The sequence below is a fragment of the Sorex araneus genome, chromosome 9 (genome assembly GCF_027595985.1).
Source record: "Sorex araneus isolate mSorAra2 chromosome 9, mSorAra2.pri, whole genome shotgun sequence".
Lineage (NCBI taxonomy): Eukaryota > Metazoa > Chordata > Mammalia > Eulipotyphla > Soricidae > Sorex > Sorex araneus.
In genome coordinates this window covers 18204203-18220923 of record NC_073310.1, presented here as the reverse complement: position 1 = coordinate 18220923, position 16721 = coordinate 18204203, and the positions used below count along the sequence as shown (strand labels likewise).

The window sequence follows — 16721 nt, the reverse complement described above, 5'->3', positions numbered from 1 at the left end:
AAGGAAGGAAGGAAGGAAGGAAGGAAGGAAGGAAGGAAGGAAGGAAGGAAGGAAGGAAGGGAGGCAGGGAGGCAGGGAGGAAGGGAAAGAAAGGAAGGAAGGAAGGAAGGAAGGAAGGAAGGAAGGAAGGAAGGAAGGAAGGAAGGAAGGAAGGAAGGAAGGAAGGAAGGAAGGAAGGGAGGGAGGGAGGGAGGGAGGGAGGGAGAGAAAAAGTTTTACACATTATTATCAACCTGAGAACTCCTTTTAACCTCCTGCCTCCGCATGAAACACTGGATGAGCTTTCAAATGAAAGCAGAGTTCAGTAGGAACAGACTCCCTTTGGGGCAGACTCCCCACCCACTTCACCCGGTCAGGGACTCTCTGCACCAGCCCAACGTTTCTGCTCCCCCTTGGGAAACATGACCATCTCCTCTCTCCCAAGACAGAAGAGGGCAGGATCCAGGCCAGGGCAGAGACGGCCTGCTGCACAGCCCTGTCTGCTGGTCACTCCGCCCCCAAGGAGGCAGCTCACTACATGCTCTGGGCTCTCCCTCTGCTAGAGCCCTCTCCAAATTCACTTTGGCTTGATGGCACTTTGACTTGAGACCCAGAATCACTTCCTAAGGACTTTTTTTTTATGGGAGAGATTTGGGGGCCACACCCAGCTGTGATCAGAGCTTACTCCTGGCTCTGCTCAGGGATCACTCTTGGTGGGGCTCGGAGGCCCCCAAGGTGTGCTGGGATGGAGCCCGAGTCAGCGGTGAGTAAGGCAAGCCCCTCACCTGCTGCACTACCGCTCCGGCCCTCTCTGAGGCTTGCTTACTTCCTGGCTGAGTACTCCTACCCACAGATCAGGCTGAACAATAAATAAATGGGGAAAAGCTTCTGTTGGAACCTCCTTCCTGGAAACAAAAGCCATTTATGATGCTGCTCAACAGGCAACTGGATACACAAGGGAAACAAAAGTCGCTTAACCAAATCAATGTTTTCCTTAATGTGGATAATTCAGGCTTCCAGCACTTGCCCCGTAAAGATCTGCCACGGCCAATGTGCCATTTACAAATTCTTCCCGAATATCATGTTCGCTGTGAGGAGAGATCGGGATGAAATCATTTCCATGGGAACTAGCAAAACTATCTTCCTCTTGTTGGTAGCCAAATAAATGTGATTAAGAGAACAGAGCATTAGATAAGAACCACCTCCCATATTCATTTATATTCCTAGCACACTGCTGGAAGAAATAAAAACCTGACCACATTTTCCAAATGTCTGGCGGCACTTGGGGGTTACTCCACGTTCCCCAAGTTGGTTTACCTCAAAAACACATACACATTTACAGTCCCAACAGGAGCAGTAGGACATCGGGGAGCCTGCCATGAGTAACCCCTGGGCTCTGAGCCAGGAATATGCCCTGAGCACTGCCAGGTGTGGCCCTAAAACCCAAAACATCCACAAACATTTACACTTGCATCAACCAAAGCTACCTCAATAAAAATAAAATTTTTAATTGCAGAAACAATTTTAATGTTTTGGTGTTTTTGTTTTTGTTTTGGGGCCATACCTGGTGATGCTCAGGAGTTACTCTGAGCTCTGCACTCAGGAATCACTCCTGGCAGTGCTCAGGGGACCATATGGGATGCTGGAAATTGGAACTCAAGTCAACTATTTGCAAGGGAAGTACCCTACCTGTTGTACTCTGTCTCCAGCCCTGGGGAAATAATTTTTAAAACAATAATTAAACAGAAGGAAGGAAGGGAGGGAGGGAGGGAGGGAGGGAAGGAGGGAGGGAGGGAGGGAGGGAGAGAGGGAGGAAGGAGGGAGGGAAGGAAGGAAGGAAGGAAGGAAGGAAGGAAGGAAGGAAGGAAGGAAGGAAGGAAGGAAGGAAGGAAGGAAGGAAGATTGTAACCAGGATATAGGATGATATCCTGCAAGAAAGGGGCATTTAATAAAGGGGTTGGAATCAAACCGACAAGCCGTCGAATCATCCCAGGTTGATCACTCTCTGGGCTGGAAACTGTGACTTTCTTGAATCGGGGGCAGATAGGTTCTTCTCCCTTCCAAAGAGGCCCAGCAGTTCCCACTCATACCCACCCACCACCCTCTGCACGCACAGCAGTACACCTGCATATCCCAGGGTGCTGAAGACCCAGGAGGAGCACAGCAAATTTGATGGGAAAGTTGCGGTAGACGCCCACTAAAGCTCAATAAGCAAAAACAATAACAAAAGGTTCAACCAGCCCTGTAAATCCTCCATGATTTGGATAAACCACTGTGAAATATCACAAGTATTACAAATCAACTTTTCTTTTATCTACTCTTTGGTAGTTCCATTTGGCATCCTGTTGTAACAAAAAAATATGGAGTGAATTTGTGCCTGCTAAGGGGGCAAGCTTGAGGGCTGGGTGGGAAACTAGGGACACCGGTGGAGGGGAGGTCACACTGGTGTATGGTGTTGGGACGTCGAATGCCTGAAACAACTGTATTGTGTACAACTTTGTAAATTGTGGTGTTTACATTTTTTTAATTAAGAAAATTTTTAAGGGGGGTTGAAACATGAGAAATGTGTGGCCACACATTCTCCAAGCCTTTCTTCAAATGAGGCTTTGCTTCCTTTGGCTTTTTTAAAAAAAAATAAGATTGGGGCTGGAAAGACTGTACAGTGGGTAAGGGACAAGCTGCTTTGCATGTGGCTTCCATCCCTGGCACCACTTATGGTCCCCTGGGAACTGCCAAGAGTGATCCCTGAGCATAGAGTCAGAAGGAATCCCTGAGCATCACTGGGGTGCCCAAAAGACGAACAAAAGCGAAAGGAAGAGAAAGGTCTTTCAGAAGGACAGTGGTTAAGAGAAATGGCTCTGATTCTTTCTCCAGCATCCTGACAGTTAAACCCAACTGCAAGAGATCATGCATTAAATATTTCTTCACTCGGCTTTCTACTTGTGAACACCTGAATCTGAGCTCTTCCGAGTCTTGGAGGAGAGCTGAGAGGGAGCAGGAGATCCCGCACGCGCGTGCGCACACACGCAAACACACACACACACACACACACACACACACAGCAGTCAGAGCAGAGGGAACTGAGGATCACCCCTATCTCCCCGTCCCCACTGCCCACTGTGAGGATGGCAAGGGACAGGTCTGGAAAATACCCAGTCCTCACCCCCAGCCAGTGGAAAGGCAGGATGCAGAGAGCAGCGGTGAGGGCAAGAACTGGGTCGGACTTCAGGAGACCTGCAAGGTCAGAGGGAGGAGGAGTGGACCAGTTTCCCAGGAGGTGGACTAGAGCCCGGGGAAGCCAGACGTGGCGATGCTCGAAGCTCTGGTGGCATTTAAGCACAGCTTGGGGTGGGGGTGAGGGAAAGCCTCTGGCTAAGCCACAGAAGCATCTAGATTCTGGTGCCTCCTATGAAATGACATGGAGGCCATCTTCCTGGTCTGTCACATAGAGGCCCACACCTGTACAAATGTCAGAAATTGTCATTTCCAGACAGTCAAGTCAAGCCACATTTCCACCCACCTCGGCACCTTGAAACATTCAAGAACAGAAGTAAAAGGACTGGGGAGTCAGCTCTGTGGGCCGAGATACGATCTGCAACCAGGAGCACAGAGCCAGGATACCACCCCCACCCCCAGCCCAGAGCACCACCAGATGTAGTTCCCAAAATAAACCAAAAATTACAGAGCTGGACTGTGCAAACGCACAGACAAGAAACCATTCCCAAAGCGGTATTTGTCCCCCACAACCTTAACAACAAGCCGCAGAAAATTTTCTAAGTCATACATGTGAGGGGACGTTGAAATGCCAACTGTCTAACCAGAGTTATCTTAAGACTTACAGAGATGAGCTACTTCTGCTCTTCCAATTCAAAGAAAGCAGAAAAGAAATGCTAGTGATCAGGTTTTACTTCCATGAAAAAGACTCTTTCCTTTGCTTCCAAGGAATCTTCTATTCATAAGCATTAATTATCTTGACCCCTTTAGGGTAGTGCCTGGTGAAACACAGAAAGCTCCAAAATGTGAACTTAAGGATGTGAGGGCACAGGCCGGAGAGATAGTACAGCTGATAGGGCACTTGCCTTGCATGAAGTAAACAGACGTTCGATCCCCAGCATCCCATATGGTCCCCTGAGCACCGCCAGGAGTGATTCCTGCATGGATACCCTGAACATCTTTGGGTAGTATTGTAGCACAGTCCTCCCGTTGTTCATCAATTTGCTCGAGCAGGCACCAGTAACATCTCCATTGTGAGACTTCTTACTGTTTTTTGGCATATCGAATACGCCACGGGTAGCTTGCCAGGCTTTGCCGTGCAGGCAGGATACTCTCGGTAGCCTGCCGGGCTCTCTGAGAGGGACGGAGGAATCGAACCCAGGTCAGCCACATGCAAGGCAAACGCCCTACCCACTGTGCTATGGCTCCAGTCCATGGACCCAAAAACCAAAACCAAACAAACAAAAGGATCTGAAGGCATGAGCACCCAACCGGGACAGGCAAACTTCGGAGTGTAAAGGGACCAAGACAGAATCTCTCTCTACCAAGTGCTGGGCCTTCAGACAAGGCCTCCACAAACCGGTCAAACCCCCAGACCGTTCATTTGGGCAACACAAGCCCGAAACATGACCTCTCTGTGTGGTTGTGAAGATGAACAAAATGAATAGTGTGAAATAGCGTAGGTGGGCCACAGTCAACATGGTGCATGTCCTTAGCCTTCAAGAAGACAGACTTGGACCCCAGAGACAGTATAGTGGGTCAGGCCTGGCCTTGCACACAGCCAACCCTGCTGGGTGCCTGGCCCCACATATGGTCCCCCAAGCTGTAAGGAGTGATCCTGAGCATAAAGCCAGGAACAGGCCTGAGCATCACTAGGTGTCACAAAAGAGGAGGAGGAGGGGGGAAAGGGAGGAGGAAGAGAAGAGGAGGAGGAGGAGGAGGAGGAAGATGGGAGGAAGAAGAGGAAAAAGAGGAGGGAGAGACATTTCTGTAAACATTTCTGGGTGAAATGATTACACATCTGAGTGTGGTCAGTGAAATCAAAATTCTCTTAGAGGAGCCGGAGCTACAGTACAGGGAGTAGGGCTTGCCTTGCACTCAGCCAGCTGACCTGGTTTCAATATCCGGCATCCCATATGCTCCCCTGATCACCTCCCAAAGTGACTCCTGAGTGCAGTCAGGAGTAAACCCCTGAGCAAGCTGGGTGTGACCCAAAAAAGAAAATAAATAAATAAATTTAAAAAAACAACACCTCTTTTCTACAGGACCTCTTTTTTGCTCAGTGGTCAACCTTAAGAACCATCTTTCCGGGCTGGAGCGATAGCACAGTGGGTAGGGCGTTTGCCTTGCACGTGGCCGACCCGGGTCCGCCGACTCCCAGCATCCCACATGGTCCCGTGAGCACCGCCAGGGGTAATTCCTGAGTGCAGAGCCAGGAGTGACCCCTGTGCATCGCCGGGTATGACCCAAAAAGCAAAAAAGAAAAAAGAACTATCTTTCCTGTGTGATCAGCACCGACACAGCCATATGAGCCCTTGAGTACCAACACACGAGACACACATTAGCTTTCTCTGCTGCCAGGAATGAAAAACAATGAAGTGGAAACCCATAGCTGAAGGCCAGTGGAGTTCCCAGATTCTCTACGGGGAAGAACAGAAACAGTCTGAAGAGTGTGGGAGAAACAGCTCATGGGCTGGGGCGCATGCTTTGAATTCAGGAGGGCCAAGCAGGAGCAACCCTGGAACACAGAGGCAGGAATAGCTGCCGAGCACCATGACATGACCCTCAAAATGTCTTACCTTGGGAGGGGGGCAGGCTGTGCATAACTATTTGGGTGCTTGGGGACCACACCAGGGCTTACTCTGGCTCTGAGCTCAGAAATCACTCCTGGCCATGGTGGCAGGAGGTGGGGCGGGGAGGGGGGGAATAAAAGCCATGCCAGGGAGCTAACAGCCAGGAAGCAAGTGTCCTGAACCCCTGGATCATCTCTCCAGCCCTGGGGAGTGAGCTGAAAGGAAGACAGCCCGACTGAGTGCAAGGATAAGCCACAGAGTTTTAGCAAAAAGCAATTTGCCCTAACAATAGAACCGTTCTCTGCTCAGAGATGCCTCCCAGGGGACCCTTAGGGGAGAAGTCTGATCTCAAGGCCCTGTTGCCAGAATCTCAGAGTGTGTGTGTGTGGGGGGGGGGGTGCATTCTGTGTCTCCACAGGCCCTTCCAGGTATTGGGGTGCGCCCTCCCGCTTGAGAACCAACGCCAGGCAGCACGCGGAAACAAGAACCAGTGAGAAAGGAGAAGCCTACAGCATCTCTCCCTCTTTCAATCCACTTCCGCGGGAAGAGAGCCTGAGTTCTCCCTCGCCTCTGGACCCTCAGCGGTGAAGCTTAGCAGCTTCAGGAATAAGGACAGGCACCCCACCACCCAGGGGGCAAATCCCGCGTCGGCACCAGACTGCCTCTGGAAGGGCAGGAGCCTGTCACTGTCTGTGCCACGGAGGTGCCCAGCGCTGGGGCAACCATCAGGCAACCGGGAAAGAAGAGGGACCAGTGGAGTAGCTAGGGAGGGCGCAGGCTGGCAGCCCTTCCCAGGAGTTAACGGGGACTTAGCGGGGTCCCACAATGACGGAGGCTACTGAACCCGCGAGTTGATCCCCCAAGCTCCCCGCCCCCAAGACCCTTGCCGAACCCACTGCTCTGATCCCTCCCTCCCTAGTGACTCCCTCAACCCAGGTTTGTCCTAGCCACAGGGGGGCTCCGCTGCCAGAGGTCAGGGCTCTCGGCGTGCGAGGTTGGCCAGAGGGCAGCATCTCTCCAGCACTGCTCTCCAGCCCCCCTCAGCCGACCCCGGGGTGCGCCTTCTCCAGCCCTGCCCGGATGCCAGCGGCGGGCGCTGCCCGGTCCCCGTCCCCCGCAGCCGCCCGGGCTGCTGCGTACCTGTAATAGGAGAGCAAGCCGTTGCTGAGCACGAACCAGCGGCGCTGGTAGCCCTTCAGGTAGTTGGTCCACTTGAGGAGCCAGCCCCTGAAGCTGTCCAGCGGCAGCGGGAACGCGGGGCCGGCGCCGGGCACGCCGGTGCCCGCGGCGGGCCCCTCCAGAGACGCCCGGGGCCCCGATCGCGGGGGCTTGCCCTCCGGCCTCGTCCAGTGCACGACGCTCCCGGCCGCCGCCGCCGCCGGCGCCGACGCCGACGGCGGCTCGACGCCCGCGCCCAGGGCCAGCGGCGGCGCCGAGCCCCCGGCGGACGCGGACCCGGCCTCGGAGCGCGGCGGCGCGGCGGGCGGCTCGGACGGCGCCTCGGGCTCGGCCGGCGGCCGCGGCGGGGGCTTGGGCTCGGGGCCCGGGCCGGGCGCGGAGGCGCTCATGCTCGGCGCCGCCGTGTGGCACGACAGGCAGGGGACCACGGTGAAGAGCGACGCGAGCCCGCGGGAGCGGCCGCCGGCGCCGCCGCCTCGGCACAGAGCGGCCGCTTTCCCCATCGAGCCGGTCGACCCGAGCGCGGCCCGGTGAGCGGGGGAGGGGGCCCGGGGCGGGGCCGGGGGCGGCGCGCGCGCGGCCGAGCGGGCGGCGCGAGGCGGGGCGCGCGCGCGGCGGGGAGCCCGGGGGGACACCTGTCGGGCGCGCGGCGGGCGCCGTCCCCGCCCGCACCCCCAGGCGGTGCCAGGCTCCGGGGGAACAATGATGAAGGCGGGGCGGCGGGCTCGGGGCCCGGCCCTGCCTCGCCCACTCCCTCCCCCCGGGGCGCCTCGCAGACACCTCTCCAGTCCCCGCCGTCGCGCCGGGTGGGCGCTCCCGGCTGCAGGTGCCGCGCGCGCGCGCGCGCAGAAATCAAAACAGTCGCCTGAGTTACCCAGGCGCTGCCAGACGGTGCTGGGAGTTGGCGGGGCGCCCCCACCACGGCCCCCAGACAGTCTTTACCTGCTCGTGCGTTCTTCGCCAGCCCCCAGACTCGGTGTTCCTCTTGCTTCGGAGGCAGCAAGCAGCCTCTGGTTCGTGCATCCGCGCTTTCCTGCAAGTGGCCATGAGGTTCGGGTTCTCCAAGGAGGTTTTGCACCTGGTAGGACAACCGTGAACACCTCTCCGGGCCAGAGCAATAGTATAAACGGGTTGGGCGCTTGGCCGACCTAGGCTCCATCCCCGGCACCTCATATGGTTTCCCTGGGCATTGCCAGGAGTGGTTCCTGAGTGCAGAATCAGGAGTAAGCTCTGAGCATCGCTGGCTGGGTGTGCACCGCCAGCCGCCCCCACCCAAAAAAAGAGCACCTCAAAAAGTGGTCTTCTGGCGGTCTGTGAAACTTTTATATCGTCTGTAGTGTTTGCCATGACCGTGGGTTTTCCCAAGTGAGAGAGAGAACTACTCTCAGTATGAATCTATCCTAGGAGTTGGAGCGATAGTTACATCAGTTACACTTGCCTCGCAGTGACCCACCGGGTTCAATCCCCTGCATCCCATATGGTCCCCCACGTCCACCTCTAGGACTGATTCCTGAGTGCAGAGCCAGGAGTCATCCCTGAGCATCACCAGGTGTGGCCCCCAAACCAATAAATAAACAATAAAAACTGGAAATGAGGGCTGGAGAGATAGCACAGCGGGTAGGGCGTTTGCTTTGCACGTGGCCGACCAGGGTTCGTTTCCCAGCATTCCATATGATCCCCTGAGCACCGCCAGGGGTAATTCCTGAGTGCAGAGCCAGGAGTGGCCCCGGTGCATTGCCAGGTGTGACCCAAAAAAGCCAAAAAAAAAAAAAAAAACTGGAAATGAAGTAAGCTTGAATCTTGCCCTTGTGCAAATTGATTCTCAAGGCAAATAGTTTGTAAGGGGGAAAACCTTTATGGAGGAATTAATAAGTGCAGAAGGATACAATGAGAAAAAAGAATCTTTTGGCAAGTCCTGTGAAATAATGGATCTAAGCAACAATCATCCATAGTTTCTCAGTGATGAATAAGGTTGACAAGCCAGTTATAAAGGACGGACAGGGCTGAAGAGACAGTACAGGGTTAAGGCACTTGCCTCGAATGTGGCCAACCCCAGGTCAATCTCCAACATCACATATGTTCCCCAGAGCTCTTCCAGGGGTGATCTCTGTGCACAGAGTCAGAAGTAATCCCTGATCTTACCAGGTATTGCCCCCATAAAAATATTTTAAAATAAAGGATGGATTGAACTGAGCATACTGATGGATCTTCAGACCATAGGACAGGGAGATCATAAGACAGGGAGATTGCTCAAAGGGCTGCATGCCTGATGTTCATATGGGAACCCTGGGTTTAAAACCTGACCCTGTATGACAACCCCCTCCCCCCAGTGCTATGTGTGAAGCCCTTAAACAAAGACAATGTAATGATAGGGCATCACGTGTCTCTGCATGTGAGACACTAGGAAACTGATATTATCACCTAGAAAATTTAATTCTCCATAACGCCCCCCCCCCCAGAAAGATCAACTAAACCTGAATCTAATCAGGCTTTAAACTTGATCAGTACAGAAGTGCAGGGGACAGGGGGACCTGCTAAATGACTCAAGAAAATAACCAATCGAGGCCAGAGCAATATAGCAGAGTGGGTGGGGCATTTGCCTTGCACATGGCCGATCCAGGTTCAATCCCTGGCATCCCATACGGTCCCCCAAGCACTGCCAGGAGTAACTCCTGAGTGCAAAACCAGGAGTAACCCCTGTGCATCTCTGGGTGTGACCCAAAAAAGAAAAAAAAAAGAAAAAATAACCAATCAAGTGCATAAGATAAGAAAGGAGGGGCTGAAAAGGTAGAGCAAAGGGCTGAAACCAAACTCAGCACATGGGAAGCCTGGGTTCTCTCCCTAGCACCACATGGTTGCCCAAGCACTGATCAGGGAGTAGCCCCCAAACACTGCCAAAGGTTACCCTCCAAAAAAGAATTAGGAAAATAAGTAACTGAACTTTTTGTTGGGTTTTTTTTTTTGGCTTTTTGGGTCACACCTGGCGATGCACAGGGGTTACTCCTGGCTCTGCAGTCAGGAATTACCCCTGGCCGTGCTCAGGGGACCATATGGGATGCTGGGATTTGAACCCGGGTCGGCCGCGTGCAAGACAAACGCCCTACCCACTGTGCTATCTCTCCAGCCCCAGTAACTGAACTTTTTGTAAGTTAGTGGTATGTAGGGGAAAAAGATGGGACTAGGAAAATGTTATAATTCTTTTTCACTTTCAGATGCTGAATTCCAGGGTTTCATACATATGAGGCATGAGGAAATGTTATAAATATTTAAAGCATTTAAGAATCAGGGCCAGAGAGGTAATAGAGGGCCTAAAGCATACACCTTGCCAATGATGGGCCCTCGTTCCATCTCCAGCAGCTGCATGGTCGCCTGAGCACTCTTGGGTGCAGCTCTGTAGGCCCCGGGCACAGCCTGGGGAATCACCAGCTAGGACCATTCAGCCCGGGCAGCACCTTTTCCTCAGCCCTATGTCGGACTTTGAGACTTACTGAAAATGGTGGACCCTGGTCCCCTGAGCATCACTTGGGAAATTCCCTCCACCCCCCGTAAAAAGAATCATATTAGTCAGGTGAGAGCTTTGATCGTGACTCAAACTAGTCAACTGTACAATAAATATTTCAGGTATAATTAGACACTATTGAATATAGATCTGTTTCAGAAAATAGTCACAATTATTAGTTTTGCTAGAGGTGTTGTAAGACTACTGTGATTATTTTTAAGGCTTTGCCTGCAGAGTCCGATATATGTGAGTGTGAGGGAACTACAGAAAGTGGGGCTTCTTTCTGTCCTTTCTGTGACCCCCTGTGCCTACGTGCCTGCTGGCAGGGAATCTGGAAAGCTTCCCGCGTACATTGACCCATGGAATCCGGGAGGAGTCCTTGGAGGAGATGTCACCAGCATATATCTGAAGGAGGAATTCTTCAGACGTACGGGGCATCTTGTAGTGTGTTAGAAGGAGGAATTCTTCTGACTGCTGTGAGAACAGACAAGAGACAAAACAGACCCTCCTCTGTAATCTCTCGTGCCTTCCCCTCCTAAGCACAACCGCATACCACGTAAATTTGTGACTAACCTTCTCGGGCTAAGATAACAGTGCCTACGTGACTAGCTATGTATATAAACCCCCTGCTGAAAGAATAAACTTGCCTTCAGCCCTCAGCCACCAAGCTGTGTGTCTGCTGTTGGTCCCTCAGAACTCCTGTCTCGGCTGCATTCTTAGGGGCTGGACCCCGACAGGTGGCGCCCGGAACAGGGACCCTCAGAGGTGAGCGCGCGGAAGTTAAAGTTCTGAGGTAAGATGGGGCAAACGTCTAGTCAGACGATATTTGCACAGATGCTACAAGCATCTCTAAAAATGAAAGGAATAACTGTCGGGTTGGGACAGCTTGTGAGATTCATAGACTTTGTGAGAGAAATTTGCCCCTGGTTCCCTAAGGATGGTACCGTGAATATAGAGACTTGGAAAAAAGTCGGGGAAACGATAAAAGAATACTATAGAGAGAATGGCGCAGAAAAAACGCCGATTGATGCAGTAAGAAAAATGCAAGAGCCCCTACAAGGGAATCCTGAATTTGAGAGAGCTTTTTTGCTCTCTAGATTACCAGCAACCCCATTGTCAGGGGGATAAGACCAAAGATAATGTGGACATCTGTAGGGCAGGTTCAGGAATTTCAGTGTGAATGTGGTGAGTGGGTGCGCACCCGTGTGAAAGAAGGACCGGTCCGAGCGAGTGCAGGAGTGTGCTTTGTACGTGTGCCTTTAGTGTGTATTTGTCTCATTATCTTTCTCTTAGTTCTGCTTATTATCAGCAGAGAAGGCAGGAAAATGCAAGATCATGTGGTTAAGTGTTTAATAATATCAGGAAATAAAAATATGTCACTAAGGTAGCCTATCCCCAAATCTGATAAGATACTAGAACTGGCTGGTCAGGCGGGGAAACGGGGAGCAATGTTCCCAATCGGCCGACAGGGCTTAACTTTGCCCTGGGGACTGCTCCTTCCTTTCTCGGTCTGTCAGTTTTCTCCCTGCCATTTCAAAAAGGTCAGATTGATAGATCAACTGCAGACGTGTGCACATGTATGTGTGGTGTTTTTTAGTGAACTTACTGTCTATCTGTTTGTCTGTCTGTTTGTCTGTCTGTGGAACACTCGAGTGTTAGAGCTAATTTGAAGTCAGTAATTCTTAGACCTGGGCAGACAAAATCAAGGGAGATCAGAGTGATATGAAGCCCAGCAATTTATAAGATCTAAGGTGTCTTTGGAACTTGTTAGATCAGGTTAAGCAAAGATTTCTGATTAGAATGTGGCGCCTACAACAAAATTGAAATTTTTAGTCTAAATTTCTTATTGGAAGAACATTAATAGTTATTAACAGTTGAAATTCTTTTGAATTCCAGTATCTGTGCTATCTAGAAAAAGCTACAGAACTAGAGCCAGAAAACTAAAAAGTGAAATAAGAATTCAGAGAGTGCAAGGCTTTATCTTACAAGCCTCAGTCAATTTTAATGAGGAATTTAGCTGTTTTTCAAGCAACAGAGGTACAGAAACCCTCAAAATAAATAAAGTTTTCTTATGTTTCCATAAACATTGACAGTCCAAATTTTTTTTATGCTATTATCAAAGTTTGGTTAAAAAATATATATATATATATACCCATAGGGCTCTTTCTGTGTTTGAAAGCATGTTTGTATTGTAGAATTGTTAAAGTTAGAAAGCTCATGATTTTAAGTAAAGTACAAAAAACTCTCAAAATTAAGTCAAAGAAGTTTTTACCGTGTTTCACAAAAATTGATGGTCCAAAAGTCTTTTGCTATTATACCAATGTATATATTTATATCTGCACTGGATTAGAATTATTTGACCTAGAGAATCTTGTGAGTTGAAATAATTGTGATCTATGAAAACAGGTTCAAAGAATAATGCTTCAGTTTAAAATATAATTTTCTAGAGTTGCAAAATTGGTTGAAAAACTTATTGTACCTGTGTTTTATTTGATCTCTGAGACTTCTGGTAACTAAAATTTTTAAAGCTACTTAGCTCAGGATTATAAGGGGTTAATCTCAGTTGTCACTTTGGGAGTTTTTAAAGATTTTCCCTGGATCCACCCATCCCCCTGCATTCCCAGCTCAGCAAGCTCTGCCTCAGTCAGACTGGATATGCAGACCCTCCCTAACCTCAACAGTGAATTCTAATCACACTTTTGCTCAGCAGATAAGACTTGCTAAATTAGTTTGTTAACTCTTCTAGGTATCTGGCTCTTGCAACTCTGTAAATGAGAAAGGGCTTGGGAAACAACTGATCCTTATATTTGCATTAAAATCTGACGAACACACAATAAAAGAAAGGGTGGGAAACCTCCTTGTAGGAGGAAAGGTCTCTGCTTATATTTTAACAGATGACAGACCTACTAATCCATTCTGGATCCTGCTACGGCCTCATCTGGAGTAAAATCCATCCTCCTGGCTCAGTCTCCAGACCACCTGAAACTCCAACACTCCAAACTTCAGCCTAGAGCAGATCTCAGCTGGAAGTCACAAGAAAATCTAAAGAAGACTCTGCAAAGCAGAACCCAAATGGGGAAGCACAGGCTGAATTGGCCTGAGGACTTAGTCTGGGATTTACGGTACCAACCTAATCCTGAACTTCAGAGAATTTTGTACACCAGTGTAGAATCCTTACTGTTTCATGGTAATCTATGAGTGTTTTAATCTTAAAAGTTGTTCCTAGAAATCAGAATTCTAAAGATGTCTCCAGGTTAATATATGTTGTAAGAACTTTAGTTGTGAGTATCTTTAAAACTTTTTGAAAATCTATAAGAACCGATATAATGTTTGTGACTGCAGAGTAGTTTTGCCATGTTAAATAAGATGATTGTCAACTTCTGTCCAAACTTGTGAGATCATGTTGTACCAATTTCAGTGAGTTTAAACTTGTGGGATGACTATAGATGTATGTCTTAAGTCAGAAAGATAATGTATGGAGATATCATCAGTGAAAAGTAGAAAAGCAAAGTGTAATTGTTTTTGAAATGGAAAAATTACAGGATGTAATGGATGTCACACATGAGCCTTCCTTTGGCCGTTTAAAATATGTTCATGTTTCAGTTGACACCTTTTCAGGCTATGTCTGGGCAGCACCCCTGCCTGGGGAAAATGTAACACAAGTACAAAAATTTTTTATTTCAATGTTTTTCTGTTATGGGCTATCCAAAGCATTCAAAAACTGATAATGCCCCATCCTTAGATGAAACATTTGTCCAAGAAGCTCAGGCATTTGTACAAGCGCTTAAACAACGATCTCCCCCTTTTTCATTTTCTCATTGGCTGTATTCTCTTATCGGTGTTGCTTCTGCTGTTTTGATCTTGATTGTATTAATCGCTGTTAGTTGTGTTTGTCTCCGGGTGCTTCTAACTATGGCCAAAACTTCAGCAAAAAGAATTCGGAAACTGCAATTAGAAAATGAGGCGCGTTCCTTATAAAATAAAAAAGGGGGGACTGTAGTGGGATTGCTTGGAGCACATAGACTAGAGACTAGAGACCAGCGTGGGACAATGAACTTTGTATGACCTGCACTGGGGGCTTGGGAGAGTCCTGTGCAGAGGGCCTCTTGAAAGAGGGGCCTTGAAGGTAAAACCTACCAGCAAGATAAGCAGGACACATCCTGCACGTACATACTTCTCGTGCTCTAAGTAACCTTGGGAATAATCTGACTTGGTATTTTTAATGAGAACATCTTGAGACAAACACAAATAAAGATAGAGCAAAAACTAAACACCTTGTTTGACACAGTAAACATTTTAGGGGACGAGCTACAGCGCTTTGAAACCTTACAACATTTGCGCTGTCATTATGAATATAACCATATCTGTGTCACACAAGTCTTTTACAATCGATCGCAATTTTCATGGGATAGAATCAAAAACCATTTGCAAGGTATTTGGCATAATGAAAATTCGTCCTTAAATTTACTTAAATTACATATGGAAATTAAGAATGTTCAAAATGCCCCTCACCTCAATACCGACCTGTTAAAAAATGCTAAAACTATTGCTCAATCATTTAGAAGCCAATTTCTGAACATTGATCATTGGATTTATTCTCTATTAGGATCTGGGCTTGGAATTCTTGTTTTATTGATATTTTGTTTTGTACTCTGTCTGGCATTAACTCTTATCCTGAGAAGGTTAAGGACCCTTTTTGTGTCCTCTAAACGCTTACAATTGGAACTAAGAGATCTGGCCACTAATAAATAAAAAAGGGGGAGATGTGAGGGAACTACAGAAAGTGGGGCTTCTTTCTGTCCTTTCTGTGACCCCCTGTGCCTACGTGCCTGCTGGCAGGGAATCTGGAAAGCTTCCCGCGTACATTGACCCATGGAATCCGGGAGGAGTCCTTGGAGGAGATGTCACCAGCATATATCTGAAGGAGGAATTCTTCAGACGTACGGGGCATCTTGTAGTGTGTTAGAAGGAGGAATTCTTCTGACTGCTGTGAGAACAGACAAGAGACAAAACAGACCCTCCTCTGTAATCTCTCGTGCCTTCCCCTCCTAAGCACAACCGCATACCACGTAAATTTGTGACTAACCTTCTCGGGCTAAGATAACAGTGCCTACGTGACTAGCTATGTATATAAACCCCCTGCTGAAAGAATAAACTTGCCTTCAGCCCTCAGCCACCAAGCTGTGTGTCTGCTGTTGGTCCCTCAGAACTCCTGTCTCGGCTGCATTCTTAGGGGCTGGACCCCGACATGTGAGCTTATGTTTTGGTTTTACTCTAAAATAGCCCGTTATTCTGGGGGAGGGGACAAGACAAAAATAGTCCATTATTTTATGTTAATAAAATAAAAACTTGAGTTAAAATGATGTGCTCAGAGCAGAGAGACAGTACAATGGGTAACGCACTTGTCTGGCATGTGGCCAGCCAGGTTTTAATCCCCAGCACCACATATAGTCCCCTAAGCACTGCCAGAATCCCTGAGTACAAAGCCAAGAAGAAAATTTTAAAAATAATTACATTAAATAATATGCTCAATATACTAAACATACTTTGCATGTGGGCGGCTGGAGCAATAGCACAGCAGGTAGAGCGTTTGCCTTGCATGCAGCCGACCTGGGTTCGATTCCTCCATCCCTCTTGGAGAGCCCAGCAACCTACCGAGAGTATCCCGCCCGCACGGCAGAGCCTGGCAAGCTACCTGTGGTGTATTCGATATGCCAAAAATAGTAACAACAAGTCTCACAATGGAGACATTACTGTGCCTGCTCGAGCAAATGGATGAGCAACAGGACAACAGTGCTACGGTGCTACTTTGCATATGGGAGGTCCAGGTTAGATCCCTGGAAACTAATGTCTGGTCCCTCAAGCAGTGCCAGGAGCAACTTCCAAGCTCCAAACAGGGAGTAGCCCCTGAGTACTGCCAAGTGTGACCCCCCAAAAAAATCAAATAAATAAAGTTAATGGGCAAGAGTGACAGCACAAAGAACTGAGCACACACTTTGCATGTGAGAGACTGGGGTTCAATCCCCATAACACATGGTCCTCCACACACAGCTCTGGAGCGGCACCAGAGCACTTAATCAGGAGTAACCCCCAGGTCCACAGGATGTGGCCCAAAAGCAAACTGAAAAAGGAAATCCAGGTAGATTCTCTTACAAACTATAGACACAGATACAGACGCAGAAGCTGATTTGTGTCTATTTTACTGAGAAAAGCATATGTCTTGGCAGAGAGAGAGAGAGGGAGGGAGAGAGGGAGGGAGACAGAGAAGGAGGGGAGAG

The 16721-nt window shown here is 49.2% G+C and overlaps 1 protein-coding gene across 2 annotated transcripts in view; it reads right to left on the bottom strand.

Annotated features, from left to right (window-relative positions):
* OSBP2 (oxysterol binding protein 2) overlaps positions 1-7468 on the bottom strand; it is a 131222-nt gene extending 123754 nt beyond the window's left edge. Inside the window, exon 1 of one of the 2 annotated variants that reach the window (XM_055146737.1) lies at positions 6906-7468. In XM_055146737.1, coding sequence (XP_055002712.1) covers positions 6906-7447 — 542 coding nt within the window. In that variant the 5' untranslated portion in view covers positions 7448-7468. The remainder of the gene's footprint in view (positions 1-6905) is intronic. The other variant, XM_055146738.1, reaches the window with a different exon arrangement.
* Positions 7469-16721: the final 9253 nt, after the last annotated feature.